Source organism: Barbus barbus (assembly GCF_936440315.1).
Source record: "Barbus barbus genome assembly, chromosome: 23".
In the NCBI taxonomy this organism is placed as follows: Eukaryota; Metazoa; Chordata; class Actinopteri; order Cypriniformes; family Cyprinidae; genus Barbus; species Barbus barbus.
The window spans coordinates 3,946,540-3,971,166 of NC_136751.1; the positions used below are offsets into that span (position 1 = coordinate 3,946,540).

At 35.5% G+C, this 24,627-nt stretch overlaps 2 protein-coding genes across 13 annotated transcripts; both read right to left on the reverse strand.

Moving 5' to 3' along the window:
* Positions 1-117: 117 nt before the first annotated feature.
* Positions 118-7,800, reverse strand: LOC306842923 (transmembrane gamma-carboxyglutamic acid protein 4-like). 12 transcript variants are annotated; one of them, XM_079374128.1, is made up of 10 exons: positions 7,635-7,792; positions 6,330-6,402; positions 6,072-6,182; positions 5,907-5,965; positions 5,559-5,668; positions 4,755-4,918; positions 4,420-4,447; positions 2,680-2,818; positions 2,382-2,555; positions 118-1,420 (listed from the first exon to the last, which is right to left on the reverse strand). In XM_079374128.1, the coding sequence occupies exons 5-10, from the start codon at positions 5,656-5,658 to the stop codon at positions 1,393-1,395; spliced, it is 633 nt and encodes a 210-aa protein (XP_079230254.1). In that variant the 5' UTR covers positions 5,659-5,668; positions 5,907-5,965; positions 6,072-6,182; positions 6,330-6,402; positions 7,635-7,792; the 3' UTR covers positions 118-1,392. The 12 variants fall into 12 exon arrangements, with proteins under 12 accessions (XP_079230254.1, XP_079230249.1, XP_079230259.1 ...); XM_079374133.1 differs by having other exon boundaries at positions 119-1,420; positions 6,072-6,179; positions 6,330-6,398; positions 7,635-7,800; XM_079374130.1 differs by having other exon boundaries at positions 119-1,420; positions 6,330-6,398.
* A 1,834-nt stretch (positions 7,801-9,634) lies between these two features.
* Positions 9,635-16,765, reverse strand: LOC306842922 (eukaryotic translation initiation factor 3 subunit M-like). Its single transcript, XM_079374122.1, has 11 exons — positions 16,484-16,765; positions 15,959-16,091; positions 15,737-15,875; positions 15,543-15,666; positions 14,703-14,797; positions 14,531-14,614; positions 14,349-14,448; positions 14,183-14,264; positions 12,436-12,579; positions 11,993-12,053; positions 9,635-11,897 (listed from the first exon to the last, which is right to left on the reverse strand). Exons 1-11 carry the CDS (start codon positions 16,667-16,669, stop codon positions 11,774-11,776), a joined length of 1,272 nt encoding a protein of 423 aa, XP_079230248.1. The 5' UTR covers positions 16,670-16,765; the 3' UTR covers positions 9,635-11,773.
* Between the last annotated feature and the right edge of the window lie 7,862 nt (positions 16,766-24,627).

The following is a 24,627-nucleotide window of genomic DNA, read 5'->3' on the forward strand; positions in this document are numbered from 1 at the left end:
TTCTTATACAGGTTATAGTTTGGCCCATATATTAAGTTTCCTATTCTTCTGAGCAGATTTAGAGAACTATGCACCTCCAACATTAGCAAAACATACACACAGTGGCCACAATAAGATATCTTAATGCCATTTTATTAGCTAATGAAATATCAAATGCTTTTTCTTGTGTCTCAGAACTAACTTTTAAGACAGTTTCCTTCCAGTTCAGACAGGTTGGCTTGCTAATACAGTAGTTTTCATGCTGTGAAACGTTATAATGCAGCATATACTTTTACATGCAACATCTATCATAGGGTGCATATAATAGGGTATAAACAAATAATAATTAATATTCTATTTAAAACTTTTTTTTTTTTGAGACTGATGGTTTGATGTGGTCCACAATTTTAGTTTTACTATTGAAGTGGTCTACAAGCTGACAAAGTCTGAGAAGCACTGTCCTTGCAGAATAACCACAGACAACCACAAAGCGTCACAATATTTTTGACTGTACTTGGTTAACTATATTATTTTTGTCCTTTCAAAATTAAACATCTTTATCAATACGTTTTGTGATACGTTTAAAAGATTCTTGAAACGCATCACAGCTTGCACAAAGACATTTTCAAGACAACACTAATATGCAAAAATACTCAAAGAAGAAAGTTTATTATAAAAATTATTAAATTATTAGAGCCCAGCCACTCTCATTTAAAAGGCATCAAAGAGATGCTTCATCCTCCAGAAACCTGTACAGTATCAGCCGCTTGGCAAACTGCCCTTTAAAGCTGGGTGTTCATGCCAGTAGAATGAAAGAAATCCCTAAATAAGATGAAAGCAATAGAATTAGTTTATCTATAAGCACAAGGCTTAGTGCAAACAACACAGCCTGACAGAAGTGCCATGACGTTAGAGGAGGTAATCTTGTTTTAGGCATCACAGATTTCACAAATTTACACCAAATACTGATCCAGTAAATACACAAATTCTAGTCAAACTCTACTAGATCACACCAAGTCACACTCTACTAGATTGTTAAAATGGACTATAGATTTGTCCTTCATAAAAGCCCACCATATTAAATAAAACATTATGATCTGTCTTTTTATTGTAACAATTATTAATATAAAACTAGTTTTCAATGGTTATAGTTTTAAATAAACACTATTACAAATCATTTTTGAAAGAATAAAAACGGTGATTAGGTTTAAAAGTTATCTTTCTAGGTAGCTCTGACTAGCTACACTATCCAGAAATGTTCAGTGATTTTAAGTCATTGCTGTCACAGCTTTATATTAGTGGTTTATTCCAGGGTATTAAATCCAAATGCCTTTGGTTTAACACATTTTCAGTTCATAGTCAAGAAAAAGTGGTTTAGTCCATCCTGATTGAGTTTGGAAAATGATGATATGGTTATCGTCGGACGCTGCCTGGCCTGGAACTGCGGATAGATATTAGATGACTGGAATTAGATGTGTGGCTATTATAACAAGAATTGCACTATAACAGCTAAAGTGCAAAACAAATTGATGCTTGTGTAGAATATATTTTAAAACAGGCAGCAACATTCAGCAATTTGCTGAAATGTTACGCTCTCTCATGCAATCCAAGATCTAGATGAGTTTGTTTCCTTGTCAGATTTGGAGAAACGGATCCTCTGCAGTGAATGGGTGCCGTCAGAATGAGAGTCCAAACACCTGATAAAAACATCACAGAAATCCACACCACTCCAGTACATCACTTACCATCTTAAGATGTTTTAAACTTCAAACCGTTGCTAAAATACAAATCCTCTATCCACAATATTGCTTTCTACAGTCAAAAAGTGTCTCTTCTGAATCAAGAGAGAAATATGCACACAAATAGGTTGCTGGATTTTGATGTGAAAGAACAAAAGTGGATGGACTTTCTCCACTAGAGGAAGCGTTATGTTAGATTACGGACTCATATTTTGTTCAGAAGTGAAAGTTTGAAATTAAAATGCTTTAATGATGGATTTGTTTCTTACAAACACACAGCTTTTTGCCTCACAAGATGTTAATTGATAGACTGGAGTGGTGTGGATTATTGTGATGTTTTAATTAGCTGTTGGACTCTCATTCTGACGGCACCCATTCACTGCAGAGGATCCATTGGTGAGCAAGTGACGTAATGCATCTCCAAATCAGTTCTGATGAAGAAACCAATTCATCTGCATCTTGGATGACCAAGATGAACTATTACTTTCATTTAGCATTTAGAAACAGATTACAACATTGCTCTTTAATTGTTTTTTTGTTTGTTTTATTTTGAAGAAACGTTAAATGGGTGGTAATAAGCAACTAGATGACATAATAAAGGTTTAATAAAATGAAACAGAGATTACATTATGGAATAGATCAAATGAAAAGGTGTGTTCATACCTAGGATACGGTGGAGGGGGGGCATCATGTGGTCCATTGATGGCGATGGCCTGCTCATAAGAAGGTAAACCATGAGCATCTGAGCCTGTCTGAGGAATAGGATGCAGAGAGACCTCCTCCAGTCTCCGGATGATCACAGAGGCATTGCTTCTGTTGGATCGACGTCTGATGGAACTACATTTAAAAGGCAAAACATTGCAATCAGTCTCCGGTCCCTATAGTAAATAAACTCTTAGGATATTTCTCATAATTCTCAACATAGAGAATGTGCTTCACACTCGTTATTGTAAAGCCTTACCCTCGGATTCCATGGTCTTTATTCCTCCCCTGGCAGAAGTACCAGATAAGGAGGCTAACTATAACAATAAAGACTCCAGCGGAGATGATGCCCACCAGCAATGCCGTTACATCAACTTTTGATTGGGATTCATCCTTATCTATGAATACAGGTGGAAACAGTTATCAAAAATCTAATAATAAAATACAGTTTTTATTTGATGTGTATTATTATTTCTTTATATATCACAGTGTTTTGTGCATTAATTCTTTGAAATAATAGAAGTTAGTACATACACTACTGGTCAAAAGTTTTAGCTATTTTAAATTTGTCATGTTTTTTTTTTTTGAAAAACATCGCTTAAGCATTTATTTGTTTAAAAATACATTATATTATTAGAGTTTAGAACTGTTTTCTATTTCAGTATACTATAATCATAAAAATGTAATTTATTCAAGGGATGTCAAAGTTGAATTTTCTGCAGCTATTATTCTATTATTGTTCCTTCAGAAATCATTCTCATATGCCGATTTGGTGCAATTATTATGAATTTTTATTGTTGAATTATACATAATAATCTTTCTAATTATAATTTAAGAACAGTTTTCCCTTTTTAATATTTAGTGGAATTTTTTTTAGAATTCTTTGATGAATAGAAAGTACAAAAACAGCAGTTTCTTGAAATATATTTTTTTGTAACATTATAAATGTTTTTTTTTTTAATTATAATATATTATAGATCAATTTAACACATCTTTGCTAGATAAAAGTATTCTTTTCTTTTTTAAATCTCATCCCAAACTTTGATAATGGTAGTGTATCACGGTTTCCACAAAAGTATTAAGCAGCAAAAGCTGTTTTCAGCATTGATAATAATAATTAATGTTTCATAAGCAGCAAATCAGCACTTTAGAATGCATTCTGAAGGATCATGTGACACTGAAGACTGGAGTAATGATGCTAAAAATTGAAAATTTGCATCACATGAATAAGTTACATTTCAAAATACATAGTCATGTTAAACTGTAATAATATTTCACAATATAACTGTTCTTACTGTATTTTTGATTAAATAAATGCAATCTTGGTGAGCTTAAGAGACTTCTTTTAAAAACAATCAAATAATCTTAATAAATCTAAACATTTTACTGGTAGTGTACATGTAAAGGATTACACATTAACGGAAATACACGAGCAAAAAAAAAGGCAACATTTTCAGATTTTGTTTTCCAGACAAACACAATGACACAAAGAAGTGGTTTAAAAAGAAGTGGAACTTGTGTCAACTGGGAATATTAAAATAGTATGCTAAGAACTCTGGATAAACAGGTTTCAGTATATAAACATTTGACTGAGAAGATGAAAAGATTTCAGTGTATTTGTCTCGCAGTTTCTGTTAAAGGGATAGTTCACCCAAAAATGAGAATTCTGTCATCTTTTACTCACCCTCAAGTAATTCCAAACCTGTATGAATGTCTCTGTTCTGCTGAACACAAAGGAAGATATTCTGAAGAAATATCTGTTTTGGGGCACCATTGACTTCCATAGTAAGGAAAAAAAAATACTATGGAAGTCAATGGTGCTCCAGAACTGCTCTGTTTCCCACATTCTTCAGAATATCTCCCTTTGTGTTCAGCAGAACAGAGACATTCATACAGGTTTGGAACAGCTTGAGGGTGAGTAAATGACAAAATTAAAATTTTTGGGTGAACTATCCCTTTAAGAGCAAATCATTCAGGTGTATGCATGACAAAAACTCACCCTCTATATATTTCTTCCAAAAGTCATTCTGTCAAACCAAAAATTAAATGCAAATTAAATTTATGTACAGTATGAAATTAACAAATGGGTGTTTGTTAATGCAGGTGTATATATAAGCAGATGTTGGGAGTGATGGGAGTGTGTCGCTCCAAACACACTCTGGCATCACTTTTTAATAATCATCTTCATTGGTACTGCCTAAAAATGAGCGTCGTTTGCCCAAATCCAACCCATGGGCAAGTACACAGGGTAATGTTATTTAACTAGGAGTGGTTGTCACAGCCTGTGTAATGAATCAAATGTATTAGTCAAGAATAATGATGGGGTTACTCAGCTGTTTCAGGGATATTCTCAAAGACTTCCCGAGCCTCCTCATAACTGCATATCTCCTCGTAACACTCCCGTTCTAGATTACCTGGGGTGAAGACCTCAAAGTCGAAGCGGTTGAACAACAGGTGGCGTCCTAAAAATGTGTTGGCCTCCTGGTCCACAACAAACACTATACGACACCAATAAATATGTCAAATTTGACTGAAAATACAGTGTCACCCAATAATCAAAGGTAATGCTATATATACTGAAACAGAGATAGAGATAAAGTAGCCTACATTGGAACATAACCATAAAAATACAATGAACTTAAGTAATTGATATCATTACCTTATATAGTAAGTAGAGCTGTCAATTGATTAATTGCAATTAATCGCATCCAAAATAAAAGTTTTTGTTTACATAGTATATGTGTGTACTAATATATATATATATATATATATATATATATGTAACATATATAAAAATACACACCCATGCATGTATATATTTAAGAAAAATGTTACGTTTATATAATAAATATATTTATATATAATATACATGTATACAAGTAAATATTTCCAAAATATATACTGTATGTGTATTTATGTATACATAATAAATACACACACACACACACACACATATGTTATGTAAATAAAAACTTTTATTTTGGATGCGATTAATCGCGATTAATCGTTTGACAGCGGCTCATAAACATACACAGCATATCTTATCCCATCTTAGATCATGACAGGATTTCAATAGGAGTATGTGCTTTCATTATTGTGTTGAAAAACTAAATATAAACGTTTAAAAGCATCGCTCACCTTTACTGTCTTGATCTGCTGGTGTTTGAAGGGGTTTTCTCACACAAGCACAGTGTCCACATGAAGTGAAATGACACAGCAGGAGGACAAATATGAGCATTTCTACTCAACTGCGGGGGAAAAGGACAAGAATAGGGCTAACGTTACTCGACGACAGACTGAACTCAACAAACACACATCCGTGGTGTATTATTTCAGAAGTTGAAATTCCAGTGAACTAATCCAGTAATAACAAGCTAGCCTACAATTGTTTCAGTAGTTTCCGGTGTTAGCTTTCACTTGTATAGATCATATTTGATTTTAATAGACAAAAGGCCTCGGCTTTAATGGTCGAGCTATCAAACTTACCTTTCTAGTTTATATTTCCAGAGATTAGCCTTCAACTTTAATTAATTTCCAGAGAGCACCTGAAGACATTCATGGTTTGTTGCAGGAAAAGACAGTTTCTGTTTACATCACAAAAAACAAAAATTGGGAAACACCTGCTCAGACCTGATTAATCGATCTTCTTACCTGGAGTGAGAGAGGACCGAGAACAAAGCCCGATTTGACCGAACCCTACTATGACGAAGGATCAGCTCATGAATATTAATTACTTTACATCACGTTTGCGTAGAACGCCTGCTGTGAAGACATTTTTATATTTTCATAAAAACATTAGAGACAAGGATCCTGGATACATTAACCTTTTATGTTAAATTTCATATTTTCAAGAAACAATAAAATAATATATACGAAAAAATCGTTTACCCCAAAATAAACGTTACTCACCCTCGAGTTGCTCTTCTGTTGAAATGTTATATTGAAGAATATGATTAACCAAACAGCTGATGGACCCCACTGGCTTCCACAGTATGGGAAATAAAGTGATTAATTTATCTTCTTTCGTGTTCCACAGAAGAAAGACATTCATACAGGACTGGAAGCTTGAGGCTGAGTCAATGAAGATGTTATTTTATATTATTTTGGGTGAATTATCCCTAAAGCATCTCAGCCACAGGTGCATGTGATCCACTAGATGGCGCTGATAAACTGCTGTCCACAGCTCTTGTGGTTAAAAGCTTTCAACAAATGTTTAATTCAATTTTCATAATTGTGTGATAATGAATCAAAACATTTTATAAAACGAAATGGAATTGTAACACAAAATATTAAACCATTTTTAATTAGCATCAATTAATTGAATTCCTGAAAACAACTTTTGACCTTTATTTTATAGTTTACTCTTATCTGAATAAGTTAGTTATTTTAATATGACTGAGATACTAGGTTTTTATATATAAAAAATTGAATATTAATAATTTTGTTGTGAGTTTTTGTCATTTTAGTTATGTTATGTTTATTATAATTGTTTATGCATGTGTATATAATAATAATTATTATTTTAAGTAATGGTAATGGTTTTTATGGTTTTGGTTTTAGTAATAACCCTGGTCTTAATGTTTATGTTTGGAATACAGAATTCACGTAAATAAATAAATACAACCAACACTAGTAGAGAACACCACTTGTAGAAAAATAAAAAGCTTATATATACTGAGAAAAATTACAATTTCTAGTCTTGAGACTTAAAGCCTGACAGTGTAGTTTTACTATGCAGTCAATGGGACAGAGCCTCCCGGTTTACATCCTAAATATCTTAATTTGTGTTCCGAGGACGAACGAAGCTTTTATGGGTTTGGAACCACATGGGGGTAAGTGATTAATGTCAAAATTTTCATTTTGGGGTGGAGTATCCCTTTAAGCTGACATCAAACATTTAGATTGTAAACTGGAGACTAAAGCCCTGTCTTTGACCCTCGAGGAGTGCGGTATATAATTACAGACTGCATGTTTGTAATTAACCTCGGTTATTTCTGCTCCGAACAATTCCCAAGAGCATTGTTAAATGTACAGAAGCACATGTCTTTAACCGTAATAAACATTCACCAGAACCATATGAATGTTCATGTCAACTATGAAACATCAACACGACTCTCAATGCATTACCATGCAGCTGATAAGATGACTTCATGCTCCATGGAGACGGCAAAAAGAAATACATTTATATAAATATCTTGAGCATATCAAACAAACCTCATCACTTTATAACCTGATCGCCTCATATCTATGCTTTCTGGGGAAAGCAACTCCTCCTCTGCCTCACCCAGATGATCTCCAGCCAGGAAAAGTCCCCAGTTTAACAGCAGTGATGTATTTGTGCTCCTCCTGGAGACTGGTGCTAATTGAACAGTAATAGGCTGCACTATTTCAGCAGGGGTCTGGACACTGTTGCAGCGGCATACTATGGCAAGCTGTTTTAACATTTAATCTGAAACCTACTAGTATCTATTTTAATGCTACTAGTATTTATGCATTTATTCATTTATATATTTGTAATTATTATTATTGTTATTTTCCAGCTAACTAGTATATATTCCATTAAGTACTAGTACTTAGCTGCTAGTATTTATTATATACTAGTTCATATTTATTAGAAAAGTGAAATGCATTGAAATATAATGACTAACTATTCTACTGTTAGTGACATATTTCAAATGTTTACCATTGAATTCTATGGGTATCTGTCATTCAGATATCAACTACTCAGTATTCATTAGATACTAGCATTAAATACTATACTTTTCATTAAATACTAGTAGATTCTAGTTATTCATTAGGTACTAGTATCTTTTGTAATTTTTAACAAATCTTATACTAAGTTTTAATAAATACTAAATATTTAATAGGTACACGGCTTTAAATAAGCAGTATCTAACAATTAATTATCTAATTATAGGTACAAGTATCTAAAATGAGTACTAGTTAAAATTTAAAGGTGTTACTAATAACAACCGAATAGTAACTAGTCATTACTGCAATAAGTACTAGTGTCTAATAAATAAGAACTAGTATCTATTTAATAGGTCCTAGTATCTAATAAATGAGTAATTATTGTGTTTCAAGTCATTGTATTTGTTTTGATGTTTCAAAATGACTCTCTTGTGTGATTTTCCTGTGCACGCCAACGCAAACTATAAATGCAAATGAACTATAAACTAAAAGCGCGTATGAATACACGAATGCAATGACTGGAGATTTTCACTTAATAGATTACATTTTTGTTTTGTTTCTTGGCAAACCCTATCGTATACCTTAAGAACACTTGGAATACGGAACGAGTTGCATGGGATCATTTTTTATGTCATTTTAATCCTTTTTGTAACAAGATTGAAGACGTTTACAATTCATTAAATGGACAAGTGCAAGCATTTTTTTATATAATGTCTTCTTTTGTGAGCCGAAAAAAAATAAGGTAGCTTAATATGGCTTTAGAACAGCATCAGGTTGACTAATTATTTAGGCTACTTAAGTTGCGATGGGGTAATAGTTATAATAAATAATAGTTACAGCTATAATGAGAGAGAGCTATAGCGAGCAAAATAAGGGTTAGGTGTAAAAGAGCATATAGTTATTGTGTTGGGGCCCCGTACCTGAAATTTGCTTAGGGCCCCGAAATCACTAAGTCCACCCCTGATTTTAGGTATGAAAATTACTACTTTAACTCTCCTCAAATCCCCCTCCCCTCCCCTTCTCGTCTGCATCCTTCCCCCCACTGTCCTCTTTTTGTAAAACTAAAATATGGTCATCCTAATTTAATGTTAAAGCGGCTTGCCATACGCGGCCCACTGCACTGCACTGAGGCAGTTAAGCAGGGTCTGACCGCACCGAGCCTGGCAGTGAGCTGATATAAGAGCAACATTCCTGTCTTTATCTGCTGTGTAAAACCAGACAACGTTGAACTCATCAGAACTCCGGAGGATTTTAAGCATGTGTTCTGCTCTGGATGCATAATGATGGATAACTGGGGTCTGCTCCTGGAAACGCAATCATTTCTCTACAATGGGAAATACCTCCTGCTATGTTACTGGATGCATGTTTTACAGCGTAGGAAGTATGCCAAGTTTATAAACGCGCACTGAGGAAAAGATTTATTCTGTTTATTTTGCACTGAAATTAAGATATCCACTTTCATCAGCTTTGGCAGATCATTTTAAGCTCAGCAGAAAATCACCCAACTATTACTCAACTGCATGCATGAGTAATAGTACACATCTTTATTAAAAACAAACAGGTTATCACATACAAAGTTATGAAATATGTACAGAGAGCCCCCCCAAAAAGGGAACTGGAAAATTTAGAACATGAAAAAGTCTGAAAGTCATTGAAATATATATCAAAATATCATGGAATTTATTTTAACGAAATATAGCACAAGCAAAGTAAAAGGAAGTTTGTTACAGGAATTTTTGATCAATTATGGATGTAGATAATTCAAAAAATTAATTAAGACATTGAATTTGTTGACACATTAATGTTTTTATATTTGTGGAGAAAAAAAGGGTACATTTTGAAGTGTAAATATAAAATTTGACCATGGCATAAGATGCCCCCAAACCCACCCCCTGAATGTAATTATTAAATGTTTTATTATTTTAATATTTTCATTGTAATTAATAGTGTTATTCAAAATTTAAGTGAGTTAGATGTTTCACTGCATAGTCTTCAATATTAATTTAAACGTGTGGACTAACTAACTGAGTGTTACTATTATGACATATCTTCAGGTAAAATATGGGCAACTAAATATGTATATGTTCATATACCTGTATATGGAATAAATTTAGCTTTCAGGTGAATCTTTTTTAGTGGTATTCTGATTTGTCCATCTTCGCTTTTTCAATAATTTAACCAAATTGCTAAAAAAAAACGACTTTAAATTAAAATAGCTGATATAGGATGGTATTTAAAAAAATATAGAATTATTAATAATTTTGAATATAACTTTTTTTGTAATGACATATAGGCCTATATATGTGATGACAACACCTGTGTGAGCTTAAGGAGAACAGAACTGACATCATACTTCATACATCCACAAATGCAATGAAATTCATTTTGAAGTGTGTCTTAAATGCTTTGTGGGGCCACCGTATAACCAGAGAGATAAGAAACATTAGCTACGACTTCTCTCAGAGCAGAAATATGATTCACCCTGTATCAGATCATGATAAAGCGGGGTCATGAAATCAGACACGGTGGATAGAGAAAAGGAGACGTAACTGGTAAATCTCACACAACACATTGTTTGGGTATGAACTGTTAACCTGGGATAGTGAGTGCAAATGGAGAGGGGAAGGAAGAGGGAAAGTTTTGCATTTCACTGAAACATTTCTCCCACAATTTCTCAACTGTGCTGAAAATGTGTTGAATTTGACTTGCAACTATTAACATGTGTAAAGGAATAAAAAAAATCATTTCTTAATTTATGATATCCTCTAATTTCCGGAGTTCATATTTGTCCTGCTAAATAAAAACATAGTTGAATCTAGTAAGCAGGGAATTCTGTCTCTCTTATGAACTTTTTCCCATTTCCTTCATCATTCACATCTCTTCAGGCTTTGACACTTTGAGCTTAGAACATTATAAGCAAGTATGATATTGCTACATAAATTGCATGGCACCTATTCCTCTTATATAATTTCATATATATTCTTATTGTGTTGTACTCCGACACGGGTTTATTATATATGTTTTCCTTTTTATTTTCAATTGCACATTTCTTATTGTATCATTTTTGCTTATAGGAAAAAAAAAAAAAAAACATTTAAAAGAATCAAATCCTGTGGCTTCATGGTATAGCAAGGTATCCATCGGATATGCACTTCAGAATAGGTAGTAAATCACCCAGGTACTTTCTGTCTACTTTTGGACAAATTATATTTGGGAAGCATGTAATTTTGGATGCTGCCAAGGTGTCTTCCTGATGTTTAAGTTAATAAGTTACTGAGAATACTAATGTGGTCATATTTCATTTACATTACTCATACTTAAGGTTATGAATATAAAACAAATGTCAAATCATGAGGCTTGTTGGAGATGTGCTATTACTTCACGTGACTGGACTTAAAAGGCTTTTATCAAATCAGCATTTCATGTACATTTATACGACGAGTTACTCCTAATAAGCGGGATAATGTTCATTCAGCCAGTCACTATAATAAATAACCCCTTTCAGTGAGATAAAACACCAGTGGACCCCGAAGGGGGTTCGTTTTACAATAATGACCATCTGACTGTCCATTATCCTTTATATAGCCACTGACAGTGAAGCAGAAACATGATGGTCTTCACGGGTGTTTTATTGGATGTGTATAAAAACAGAAGCAGCTGTGTCAGGCAGAGGGAGAGAGCGTCTGAAGGCTGGTCTTCACGGTAGCCAGATTCTGTTTCCAGGAGCTCAGTGTGTCATGCAGCTGCTGCCACTGCTGTTTGCCAAAGGTGCGGTGTGTGCTGTGGCTACAGGAAGTGAGACAGAAGCCAATCGCATCAGTATGGGCAGATTTTCAGACAGCACTTACTACTACTGCTACTGCTACTTACTACTGACTTACCTCACCACAACCTTCCGCTGTGTCTGGTCGATCTTGCAATAGACCATTTTGGTCCGAACAGCTAGAAATTCACATGAAAACACAGTAAGTATGAGTGGTTGTACAAAAACATGGACGCAAATCTTTAACATTCAATTTACATATACAGTTGAGCTTAGGTTACACTGTATTGTCCCAGTCAGAAAACATTTAATAGAATCAAATCCTGTGGCTTCATGGCATAGCAAGGCATCCATCGGGTATGCACTTCAGAATCGGTAATAAGTCATCCAGGTACTTTGTCTACTTTTGGACATACTGCTGTGTTCATGCACTGTTATTTGACTCAGAACACAGCAGCCGAATACATAAATGACCACATACAGACATAACATGTAGTGAAAAAAGTTATTTTTAAAATATACAGCGTTTAAATAGTCTGCAAAAGGAGTGCAGCGCTGTACCGTCAATGACGAAGCCCTCCACCTCTTCAGCACCGATCTGCAGCTCCTGCTGCATGGTGTCAAACGAGATCTCCTTCATATCTACCGCCATGCCCATTAATGTCAACAGCCTCATTTTTGCCATGTTCTGCTCATGAGACAAACCTGAAAACACAACATGAAGCATTCTGTATTTAATTTGATCCTCAAAGCAACATCAGGCCACTGGACTGTGCTTAAAGTAAGTCCCAATGACACTACACCAAAAAAAAGCAAATATATATTTTACAGTAGCACTTTTTTTTATTGCAAATAATTACATTCTGTGCCATAATGAATAGTGTAAATTGGACTATACATTTAAATATTAATAAAAATATGCATATTAATAGTCATAGTAATTATCAATATTTTATTGTTGCTAATTCAATTAGATCATTCAAAAAGCTTCTGATGGGAAGCTTCTGTTCCGCTCAATTAAGATGTTATTGGATATAGGTGAAGAAGACGCTGACAGACTATAAATATTCACCGTTTCACCCTCTCAACAGAACATCTGTTTACGTTAATTATAAAATCATCAAATGAGAAGAAGATCAGTGAGCTGTTTCCTTTAGGGTTCAGAGGGAGGTGCTCACTGTTAGATCAACACTTCATCAGGACTGGTCTGAACTGGCTGTCGCTGGTCTACGGCAGGGAGGATCCTGCTCTAATTAGCATCTGCCTTTTAAAAGAAGCAAAACTGCTGAGACTCAAATTCCAGCGGCCCAGTGACACCACAGATAACAGACACTCGTGTGAGCCTGTGCTCAACACTCCAGTGCATTCAAAAACAAATAAAAGATGAGCAGCAATGCAAAAACCACATTTTATTAAATGTTATTTTCAATATGAAGCATCACTTATCAATGCTAATTAACAGTAGCTTTAAAAGTTAGTACAAAATAAATGCCTATTTCTTTTATACAAATTAAAATAGACAAAATAAAATGATACAAGTAATAATGTAACAAAATATAAAATGTGACCCTGGACCACAAAACCAGTCATAAGGGTCAATTTTTGTCAAAAGTTGAGATTTATATATCACCTGGAAGCTGTATAAATAACTATTGAAAATCTAACAACTATTTGAAAATCTGGAATATGAAGGTGCAAAAAAAATCAAAATCTTGAGAAAATCACCTTTAAAGTTGTCCAAATGAAGTTCTTAGCAATGTATATTACTAATCAAAATTTAATCTTTGATATATTTATGGTAGGAAATTTAAAATGTTCATGGAACATGATCCTTTAATATCCTAATGATTTTTGGCATAAAAGAAAAATGTATCATTTTGAACCATACAATGTATTGTTGACTATTGCTACAAATATACCCGTGCTACTTGAAACTGGTTTTGTGCTAGGGTCACAAATATTAATAAATAATGTGTATGGTTGTTTGGTGTTTTAACACCATGCCAGCATCCTTGGATATTTGAAATAGTATAAAAGAGCAATTCATAAAACCTATAAGGTTTTTACAGTTTGAGACAGAAACTCTATACACATACACACACATATTCTTAATTCATACAGTATTTTAAGGTATCAAAACTGAGATAGCAGATAATGGAGTTGATTTTTTTTTTTCATTATGGACCAATTACGATCTAATTAAAAACGGACTAATTTACACATCATATGTGTACTTTGCATTTTTGTTTACTAGAGTGTCATGGTCATGACTGAATCCTATAAAGTCGTTCAGCAGGACTGTACTCACCGAGAGACTCGATGAAGTCTTTGTTGCTCTGGTAAAACTTCACATATGCAGCAAGCTTTGCACTGACAAAGATAGTCAGGAGCTGGAAGAAGAAAGAGGTGTTTTATTCAGAGAATTTCTGAAAATGATTTCAAGTCTGTGTTCATTTAAATAAGCATTTTCTTACATCGTGGATGAGTTCTCCCTCTAGGAAACGCACTGGTTTCAAGGCTAGGAGATGGTCAAACAGATAGGTGTTTGGGTCTTTCAGGGCACGGACGATGCATCTGGAGAGCAGAGCGTATGTGTAAATCACTAAAAGACAAAAGCAGATCAAAATTGAGAGAACTGACAAGAGAAGATCATTACCTGTGTGCATCCACTCGGGCTTGTGAAGCATTGTCCTCTGTGTAACTGCCTAGTAACTCCACCATCACTTTAGCTGCAGCTTCACTGAAAGACACAAGAGTGTAAAGGTCAAATAAGCAAAAAACCACAAGCTGCCTGGACACAGCTGACCTGAAATCAAACGAGCAAATACCTCTTTTTGCAGTCGACCAGCGCTTCATGCACCAGACGGAGCAGAGTATGTTTCTTCTCTGTATTCAGATTCCAGTCTGTGATCCACTTGCGCACCTGCACAGAACACAAAACACCAATCATGCTGGGAATCGTTTCCTAATTACAGAACTACTAAGAGAAACGAGCGGTTTGAGGGCTGAAGCTAATGTTGGCTATACAGGTTAATCTCACAAAGAACTTTTCAGATTATAAGCATATCGAAAAAGGACTTGGTTCTATGCATCTGTTGCTGATTGGATGTTCAGATATGGGCGTGGCACTCAAAAGAGGCAGATAAACATTAGCATTTTCACAGGATTAAACATTAGAAGATTGATTTTAAAAAAAATGCAACATATGCACAGATAAAGCGTTTACAATATGATCTATAACGTGCATTTGGAAAACAGTTTTTAGGAAAAAGCCCATTTATGAAAATGAAACCTAGGTTTTATGGATTTACTTATACAATTATTATACACTTTTTACTGGACATTCCTCATTTACTCAAGAATAAAAATGAACTCATTCTCTTTAGTGTAATACAGTCACACCCACAGTCATCACGACACATTTTTTTTAATCACTATCAAATGCAGGTTACAAATGCTTTTAGTATACTGCACAAATGTGCATTTTAAATACATATTTTTTTTACATTAGAGTAGATTACTACTAACTGGAGAAAGGGGACTTCATTTTTCACTTTGTGTTAATGATGAGATGAAATATGAGCTGGAGATTTCAAGACTATCTTGTGATGCATTTTAAAAGCAGGAAAGGAAATACTATATTTTTAACACCGGACTGATGTTTGTACCTGGTCCAGGTCTGTAGGTATGAATGCAATGGCATTGCAGGTGGCCGCAACTTTAATCAGGCTGCAGTACACAGTGTGCCTGACCGGCGTGCTCTCATCCATACCATGGAACAGATTGCTCAAGCTGAAAACAAAGAGTTTATTTAATACATACGAACAAGGATTCGATTCGACAATACAGCCAATGCACTCACAGCTGCATCCTGAGCGAGGGCCGCTCACCCTCACGAAACTTCACCAGCTTCTCACATAAACTCTCAATGAGAGCTTCCTGTTTCTCCGTCTCCAGAATCAGCAACAGGGAGACGATGCTGTTCATCACACTCTCCACATCTGCAGAGGAACACAGGAGCGCTTGAAAACGTCTTTGAATGCTACATGTATGTTGTGAAGCTCTAACTTCATTTATGTCACACCTTTATCATCGTCTTTGAGGCAGACATCACAGGCTTCGATGATCTGCGCCAGATCCACGTGCAGACCTCCTTCTGAATTCTCCTCAGAGATCTCAGCTCCTTTAGACTTCAAATAGGCCCGGAGCTCTGACGCCTACAAATGAATGACAACAAAAAATGAAGCCGGCTCTTACAATAATCCCATCATGGTGTTTCCAAAAAGCGCCCAACCTGTTCATACAGGCTCCAATCTGTGTAATATCTGTTGTCAATAACAGCAGCAGATACGTGACTATTGGTTCACAATATCCTGCTGACATTGAAGAAACTGAGTTTCTACCGCAACGCAATATAACACAGAGCCCATCTCATAAACAAGTGAAATAATACATGTACACATACAAACTGTACCGTAATGTTGTATTGAGATTAGCTAAAGGCTAACAGATGTTAGCATCAACAAGCATGCTACGCAAAAATGCCTTTACTTTGCTGAAATACGCGTGCAATAACGCAAAAAATGCTTATGAACTACTTAAAACATACCTGATCCTCCTCCGTTACATCAATAAACGCCGGGACACTCATTTTACTAATTATTTTAAGAGCACAGATAAGAATCCACGCTCGCAGCCTAGGTTCACCGGCCGGAAGAGAATCTGTAACTAGCCGGTGATGCTGACGTACTTCCGGGTCATAGACTTCAAGGGCCCGCAAAACTTTGCTTTTCATTGGCTCGCGTGAATTTGCTATAATTAAGCATTTGGCTCTGCTTCAGGAAACATACCTACTGCCCTTGCAGTACAAGATGCAGGTCTGAATCTGTTCAGTGTTCACCCAAACAGACGGTTAGCTGTATTTACCTCCATGACTTTCAAAAAACATGTTGTTGTTTTCGGTGGAACTGAAGGATTTTCATACAATGTAAGTTTGTAGTGACCACAGCTCCAAAATGGCATAGCACAGGGGGTTTTCAACCTTTTACAATTTAGAGAGTTATTATACGTATTTTTCAAAATACATTTCCACCCCAAATTGTCATTACTGTTACACACACACTTTTTTAATTTCCTCATTTACTTCAGAATAAAAATGTACTCATTCGCTTGACTTCATACCCATCAGGACTCAGTATTTATATATATATAATGAGTTCATCCCACTCATTGATGTGAGCATAAGTATTGGGACAGTTGAACATAAGGCAGATATAAAAGATTAAAAGCTATTATTTAGTTGCAGATCCCTTGAGCTCAATCACAGCAGTGAGTCTGTGACCCATAGACATCACCAGACTCTTGGTCTCATCCTTTGAAATACTTTTCCCAGCCTTTAATGCAGTCAATCCCAATTGTTGCTTGTTTTGCGGTGTTTCTAACTTTACTCTCTTCAGCTGCTGAAATTCATCTTCAATCAGATTTAAATCTGGAGATTGACTTGGGCAATATAAGACTTTCCATTTCTTTGCTCTTATAAACTCCTTGACTGAACTGGCAGGGTGTTTTGGGTCATTGTCCTGATGCAATATGTAGCACTTCCCAATGAATCTGGTGGCATTTTCTTGAATATTGGAAGAAAAGATGGTTTTGTATCCTTCCAAATTCATTCTGCTACTGTCATCATACATTAAGTCATCAGTAAAGTTGAGAGGGCCTGTTCCAGAGACAGCCATGCATGCCCATGCCATGACACCACCTCCACCATGCTTTACAGATGAGGCTGTATGCTTGGGATCATTGCAGTTCCCTTTTTTTCCCACATTTTTGCTTTCCCATCACTTAGATAAAGGTTCATCTTTGTCTCATCGGTCCATAAACACAGTTCCAAAACTCTTCTGGCTCACCTTTGTGCTTTCTTGCAAACTCTAATCTTGCCTTTCTATTTTTGGTGCTGGTCAGAGGTTTGCATCTTGCTGTGTAGCATCTGTAATTCTGTGTCAAAGTCTCCTGAGGACAGTAGATTGTCAGAGCATCACCCCAGCTTTCTGGAAGTTGTTGGTGATTTTACAAACATGTCTTTTGGGGTTCATTTTCACAGCTTTTATGATTTGTCTGTCATGAACTACTGTTGTTTTCTCAGCCGATCGGGTTTGTTTTGGTTGCTGGTGGTTTCCAAACTCTTGATTTCTCCATACCCTATGTTTTTGCTAGAGCTCTTACTGACTTCCTCTTTTCTTTTAGCATCCAAATTGCTTGCTTTTCTCTCAAAGTCAGCTCCCTCGTCTTCATCCTGGTTTGTGTGTCATCATCGATTGCAAGATTCAGAATACAGAAGTAATGGATATAACTGATACGACACATTCCCTGCTTTTAATATCTGAAGAATTAATGCAACAGGACACAGCTGATCACTTAGAAAGACCTGTGAGGCAACTGCTCCAATACTTATGCTCACATCAGATAGAGGGATGAAACTCTAAAAGTGCTGAACTTCTTAGCTGGTAAAACATCTACGTGTTGAATCACCCAATAATAAAATCTGACATTCTGTAGTTTTGACTCATATTCATCTTTTAATCATATTTGCAAATGTCTTGACTCCACAGCCAACAGAGCAATTTTGTCTTTACTGTTCCAATACTTTTGGAAGGCACTGTATTTACACTAAGAAATTTACAAAATATCTTCATGGAATATAATCTTTACTTGATTTTTAGCATAAAAGAAAAATCAATAATCTTGACCCATACGATGTATTTTTGGCTTTTGCTACAAATATACCCCAGCGACTTAAGACTGGTTTTGTGCTCCAGGGTCATTTGCGGCTCCCTGTTTGAAAACTCCTGTCATATTATATAATATACGTATACCATCATAAAGATAGTCAGCATTGTGTGCTATATTCTTCTGGTTGATCTAGGTGACAAATGAGACAATTTATTAACAAATCATATTTATTCACCGGTCGGAGTTCAACTCACTGATTCAATGATCTGTTTGCAGCAGTTGCTGAGTTAGCTGCTCACTGGGGCAGATTGGCAGTGAGTAATGGTGAATAATTACTACTAATAATAATGACTAATATTTACATACAGCTATAGTATGACATTAGAGGACTAGGAGGAATACATACAGCACACAATAGGCCTGGACTACTTGTATGTTTATTTGTGTATGGGTTTTAGATTTTATGTTTACGGTGTTGCACACCTTGTCCTGATATGCCACAAAAAAAAATTAAAGAGCTTTTATAAGAAATTACTGCATTTTCATCTCTTGTCAGTGGACATGATTTTAAGTGTATACATCATTATCATAATTTTACATGGCTGAGTAAAAAAAAGATCTCATTAATATTTTTTTTTAAATTAAATAAATATACCTATTTTAGATTTAAACATATCAAAAGTATTTTATTTCTTATTCCTTTTTTCCACTTATTAATCTCGTGTAAAATCTTTTTAATTAGGAAATAGCATACTGCAAATGGTAAATAAGTCTCATTTTCTGTGTTTAATGCATTACTTACATTTTTAACCTTAAGGCGAACATCATGCGTGCATTTTTTGCACATCCCTAAGTACAGACGGGAAATACTGGCACTGAATTGAAGTGAAAGGTATGTAAAAGCTTAAGTACTCTGCATTCAACAGGTCATTCTGGGTTTAAAGTTTATGAGTCACATCAGTCATCTGGCCCTCAGTGTCTGAGTAATTCTTCCAGCATCCAGTTATCAATCTTGCAATTAGAAGATTAAAGCCAAGCTGACCTTGGACACATAAAACAACAAGGGTGATGGTCTTTTGAAAGTTAGATGATATTACATTTCAAGCGCCAGTGTGGGACCACCTTGACAGTTCCTTGTATTCCTATCCGAGGATTTATGTGCGTCCCTCAGGTCAAGGCAATTCCATTCTCCAATTCTTGGATATTTCTTCCATGCTGTGTAGGTTTTCCTTACTGTATTTCTATAGAGAAGATCTTATAAAAGCTGTCTAAATGAATGAATATATAAGCATCTGACTGATTTAACATCATGCATGAAATAAGGTTTCCTTTGCCTTAAATCCAAATTGGAAAGACACACTATTCTCAAAGGGTTTGAATCACGTGTACCTTAACAGTGTTAGGGGCTTTTCAGAATTATTCACTGATGTTTCTGAAATCGTGAAAAAAGTTTCAATTTGATGATGTTGGGTCTGTGTGGTTGGCTGTTTGCATTGAGTCACAGGGAGCGGTCTGAGATACTGACACACTTACATGTGTGACCTCCATGCAATTCTAGAGAGAATGTGGGAACAACATTCACAGACAGAGGAAATAGCAGTGATGGACCAATGATCACTGTAGTTTTAAAACTACTAAACACTTTTATTGCACTTTCAATTTGAATGCCACTTAGTTCATCTGTTGTGTGTCACACGCCAAAACTGATGGAACAATCATTTCCAAAACAACAAAAAATATTTTATTGATTTTTTAAATTGGATTTTAGAAAGGAAATAGCAAAGCTTCAACTTTTAGGGGTATAAACAGCTGTCACTGGGGCAGTACCCTCAAAGGGTACCTTCTTTACACCTAAAGGGTGCACATTAGTACCTTAGAGTAATACGGTATGTGTACTTACAGTGCACTTACCCAAGAAAGCATATGGTAACTACATGCATGGGTTAAGGTTTGGTTTAGGGATAGGTTCAGGGTTAGTACCAAGTTATTACCCAGCATTGTAATTGCTACAGTGTAATAAGTATCTAGTATGTACATGCGGAACAGGACTGTAAAATAATGTGCTACCATGCACTCTTATGGTACTATTATGAACAGGGTGAGGAAAGTACAGAGTTATTCCTTTGAGGATACCACATTTCTTCTGAGAGTGTATTATTTGTCCTGATGTCTGGAAATATGTATAGACATCCGTTGTCAAATGACATGGCAGGTTTGTGCTCGCGTCTGTCTATGCGAGATCAGTCAACCCCATCTCACTATTTAACAAGATTTCATATGATGTCATACAATGTAATTCATACAAAAATGTTACATTTTTTAGAAATATATAAGCATAAATCTCCACTCCTAACTGTAAGTGGGCTGTAGGCAATTTGTACGAAAATGTACGAATGAGATTGTTCAAATTTTTAAGAGTGTATTTACAAAAACATACTTGAAATTTTCTGACTGGCTTAAATATTTGTTTCTGCATATGTCCATGTGGGAAGAACCCACCTGATTTCATGAGAAAATGCAACTATTTTATGAAGTGCTGTTTTTGTATGATTTTTTTTTTGTATAATGTAAGACAAGGCATTTGTACAAAAACATACAATTTTCAGAAAAGTTTGACCCCTAAACCTAATGTTGGCAGATCATATGAATGAGATTGTATGAATTTATACAAATTAGTCACCAGTTCATGAAAATGTAAAGTAGTTGCTATGAAATGGTGTTGGTTAAACATTTGAATTCAGATCTGAAGCTTATTTACACTTTAAGTCCATTATTTTTAATAAGGTTCAGTGATGCTGTTTCTTAAGTTCTCAAAAATGTCTTAATTCACCCTTCCATAAATGAAAGCTTTAAAAGTTGTTAAATCAGAAATATTCAAGTATTAAACTGATAACCATGCCATTTAATATTACATGCATTTCTAAAAATGTATATCTTCCTCTGCATTGTTGTTTTCACAACACAAATATCTAAACACCCTTAAAACACCTTAAAGAGTACTTAAGTGTACCTCCATAAAACCTGCAGCAACCCTGATAATGAAATGTCCTGGTGACATGTACATTTTCAATAAAAAACACTAGTATTTTTACGACTATTTCTATTCATTTACTTAAAAAAAAAAGATTTTATATTAACATGGTTCTGCACATAAATAGTGTAGGGGACATCAGAAACTAACAAAAAACTATGCCAATGGAGAGCTGTTAAAAACTATAACTTTGTGACATTGTTTGAACTGTGGTTTGCTGGAAGTCATTGAAATATGCTGGAATTTACAAGCAAAGTTGTCTTACTGATTTACAACATGTTCCTGGCTCTTTTTGATTATTTCTTTCTGTGTTATGATGAAAATGGTTTCCTATTTAGTGCGATAGTTACAAAAGTAGACAGTCCAGACTCTGGTTCCCACAGTCTGTGTAACCATCTTCCTCACCTCCCCGTATCAGGACCGTTCTTCTATATCAGCAAGGTCAGTGACCTCATCAGAAAGCGCCACACCTGAGTGAATCACACACACCACGGGTGACTTGATTTTAGGTGCGCAGGAACAGACGGGGGCTGGACAGGAATGTGGGACGACGAATGCACACTACCAAGGGGGGAAGATGTTAGAGTACAATGAATATTACTGGAGTTTTACAGTTTCCAATCTGCAGCGTGTTTAGCACCACAGAAGGTTTCTCTGGAAAGTGTACTGTGCACATGATGAAGTGTACATGATGCCTGTGCACTGGGCATCATGCATGAAGAAATAACATCTGTGACCTTTCTGTCATTGAGAAATTAAACTGAAATGTCAAAGCAGGTCTCCGTAATATGGAAAACATATATTAGAGTCAATGACATTTTTAGGAGCCAAATAACTCTAAGTTGCATTGCAAAATCTTCAATCAATTTTTGCTTAGCTTCTTGCTTTAGCAACAGTCGCTGCTCGCTAAAAGCACACTGCACACTGCATTTATGTCATGAAATGCTCAGGTTCTTATAAAGCAGGATGGATTCTGATTGGCAGCCAAAAAAAAATTTGCAGAGCAACAGTAAAAGGTGACCACAGTTATTTTTTGGGGGGAATCAGTTTCATTCCAGACACAAGTCCAATGTATATAACTATATCTTATCACAGTCAAAAAAAGTTTAGTCCTGAATTTATGATTTGTGTATTTGCATATCAAATTTCCATCAATTTGAATGAAACAGTTTAAACATGAACTAATAAACTTAATGTGGTGCATATTTGGCAGTCACACATAATGAAACCGGTAAGATTTCTGCACTCAGAATCATGGCATAGTTTATTATTAACTATTTGCATCTATTTGAACTATTTTCAGGTGCTGCGTATCATTGCGCCTGCTGCACTCATGGCACGGCAGCAAATTTCCTTGATTATTACGCCGGAATGAGAGTATAGTTCCTAGCCATATCAGCCGAGAAAATCGCAACTTTTCATTTTCCGTCAGCCTTAGTACATGATGAAACTACAGAAGAGTCAAGCTTTAAACAGGAAAATTATCGAAACTCTTCTGTCATTTTTGAGCGAGATGCTAATGGTCTAATCCGATTCAATGATCTATGCTAAGCTACGCTAAAAGTGCTACCGCCAGACCCGGAGATCGGCTGAATGGATTCAAAAACAGTAAAACTCAGATGTTTAACTCTTGAGGAGTTGGAAAATGAAATTTAATGAAATAGTTTTTGATTTTTGATTTGTAGTAATTGATAGCGTTCTATAAATATATTTATCATGTCAGTGAGGCAAGTATTTGCTGAGTTTCGGTTCAGTTTTTGTTAAGTGTTCCTGCTCAAGATCAAGACCGCCCTGTTTGTTTTCTTTATATTACAAAAGCTAAATGTTTTTTTGATATTGTGAGTGCACACAAATAAAACTATTTGCAGTTTTGAATGATGTATACTCTTACCATTATGAGGAAAAATTACGGCGTATTTAAATTTTCCATTCTTATATAAAAAAAATGCATGTTATCTCGCTAGCGCCTCCATATCCTTCAAAGCACGCTTCAGCTTCCACTTTTAGCACAAACAATTTGATATTTATCACACATTTATCTTACATTTTTATATTTATATTGTGAAATGCATTAAGTTTATGTCTCAAATCGTGTTTATTTGAGAAGACTAAAGTGATCAAATATATGCTCAACTTACTGTCTAGCGCTGGCTTGAATTTAACAAACACAAAATGTTCCAATCATGTTTCTAAATTAACTTAAAGAAACGAAACGAAATATAAGCACTTTGTCATTAAAAAGACATGGACTCGGGTCGGACTCGGGCTGAGAATTCTGATAAGCTGTCGGACAAGTGCTGGGCCCGTGCAGGGCTCTATATTCGTGCCCTTGTTTCATTTAAAAGTTCCCCCTCAGCTTGGCGGGCCCCAAATCTGCCCGGGCCCATATGCACCTGTATACCCTGCATACCCAGACTCTATGCCCCTGCATCAAATACACAATGCACAAAGCCATGGTGATTATCAGCATTTGATCTGGCAACATCCACTATTTCCCAACACTGTGTTTAATGAACACGGAATGGGTTTTTTGTCCGAGTTCTCATGGAATGTCTCATACTTTGTGTGCTGGGTGTGTGAGGGTGAAGATGTTGACTTCTTTACTGTAACTGATCTGTGATCTTTTGACCTCTGTGGACTGACTCACATGCACCTGCTGTTGCAGAGACACAGATAGCAGGCTTTTACCACAAAGCTAAAATGGCCTGTTGATGACCATGCCAAAAGGAAAAAACCGCAACAAGATCCAGCCGCTTCACACTCCACTAATCCCACAGATATGAAGATGTCTAAAGAGGATATATAAGCATGCCTTTCATTTTGAAGTTCAGTTTTGCTGTCTGCGCTGCTTCATAAGCAAAAACACTTTTTCACACAGGGCCATGTGGGTTTGGATTTAGTTTTCCCTTCATAAAAAAACCCTTCATTTAAAAACTGCATGTTGTGTTTACTTGTGTTATCTTTGATTAATATTTAAATTAGTTTGATGATCT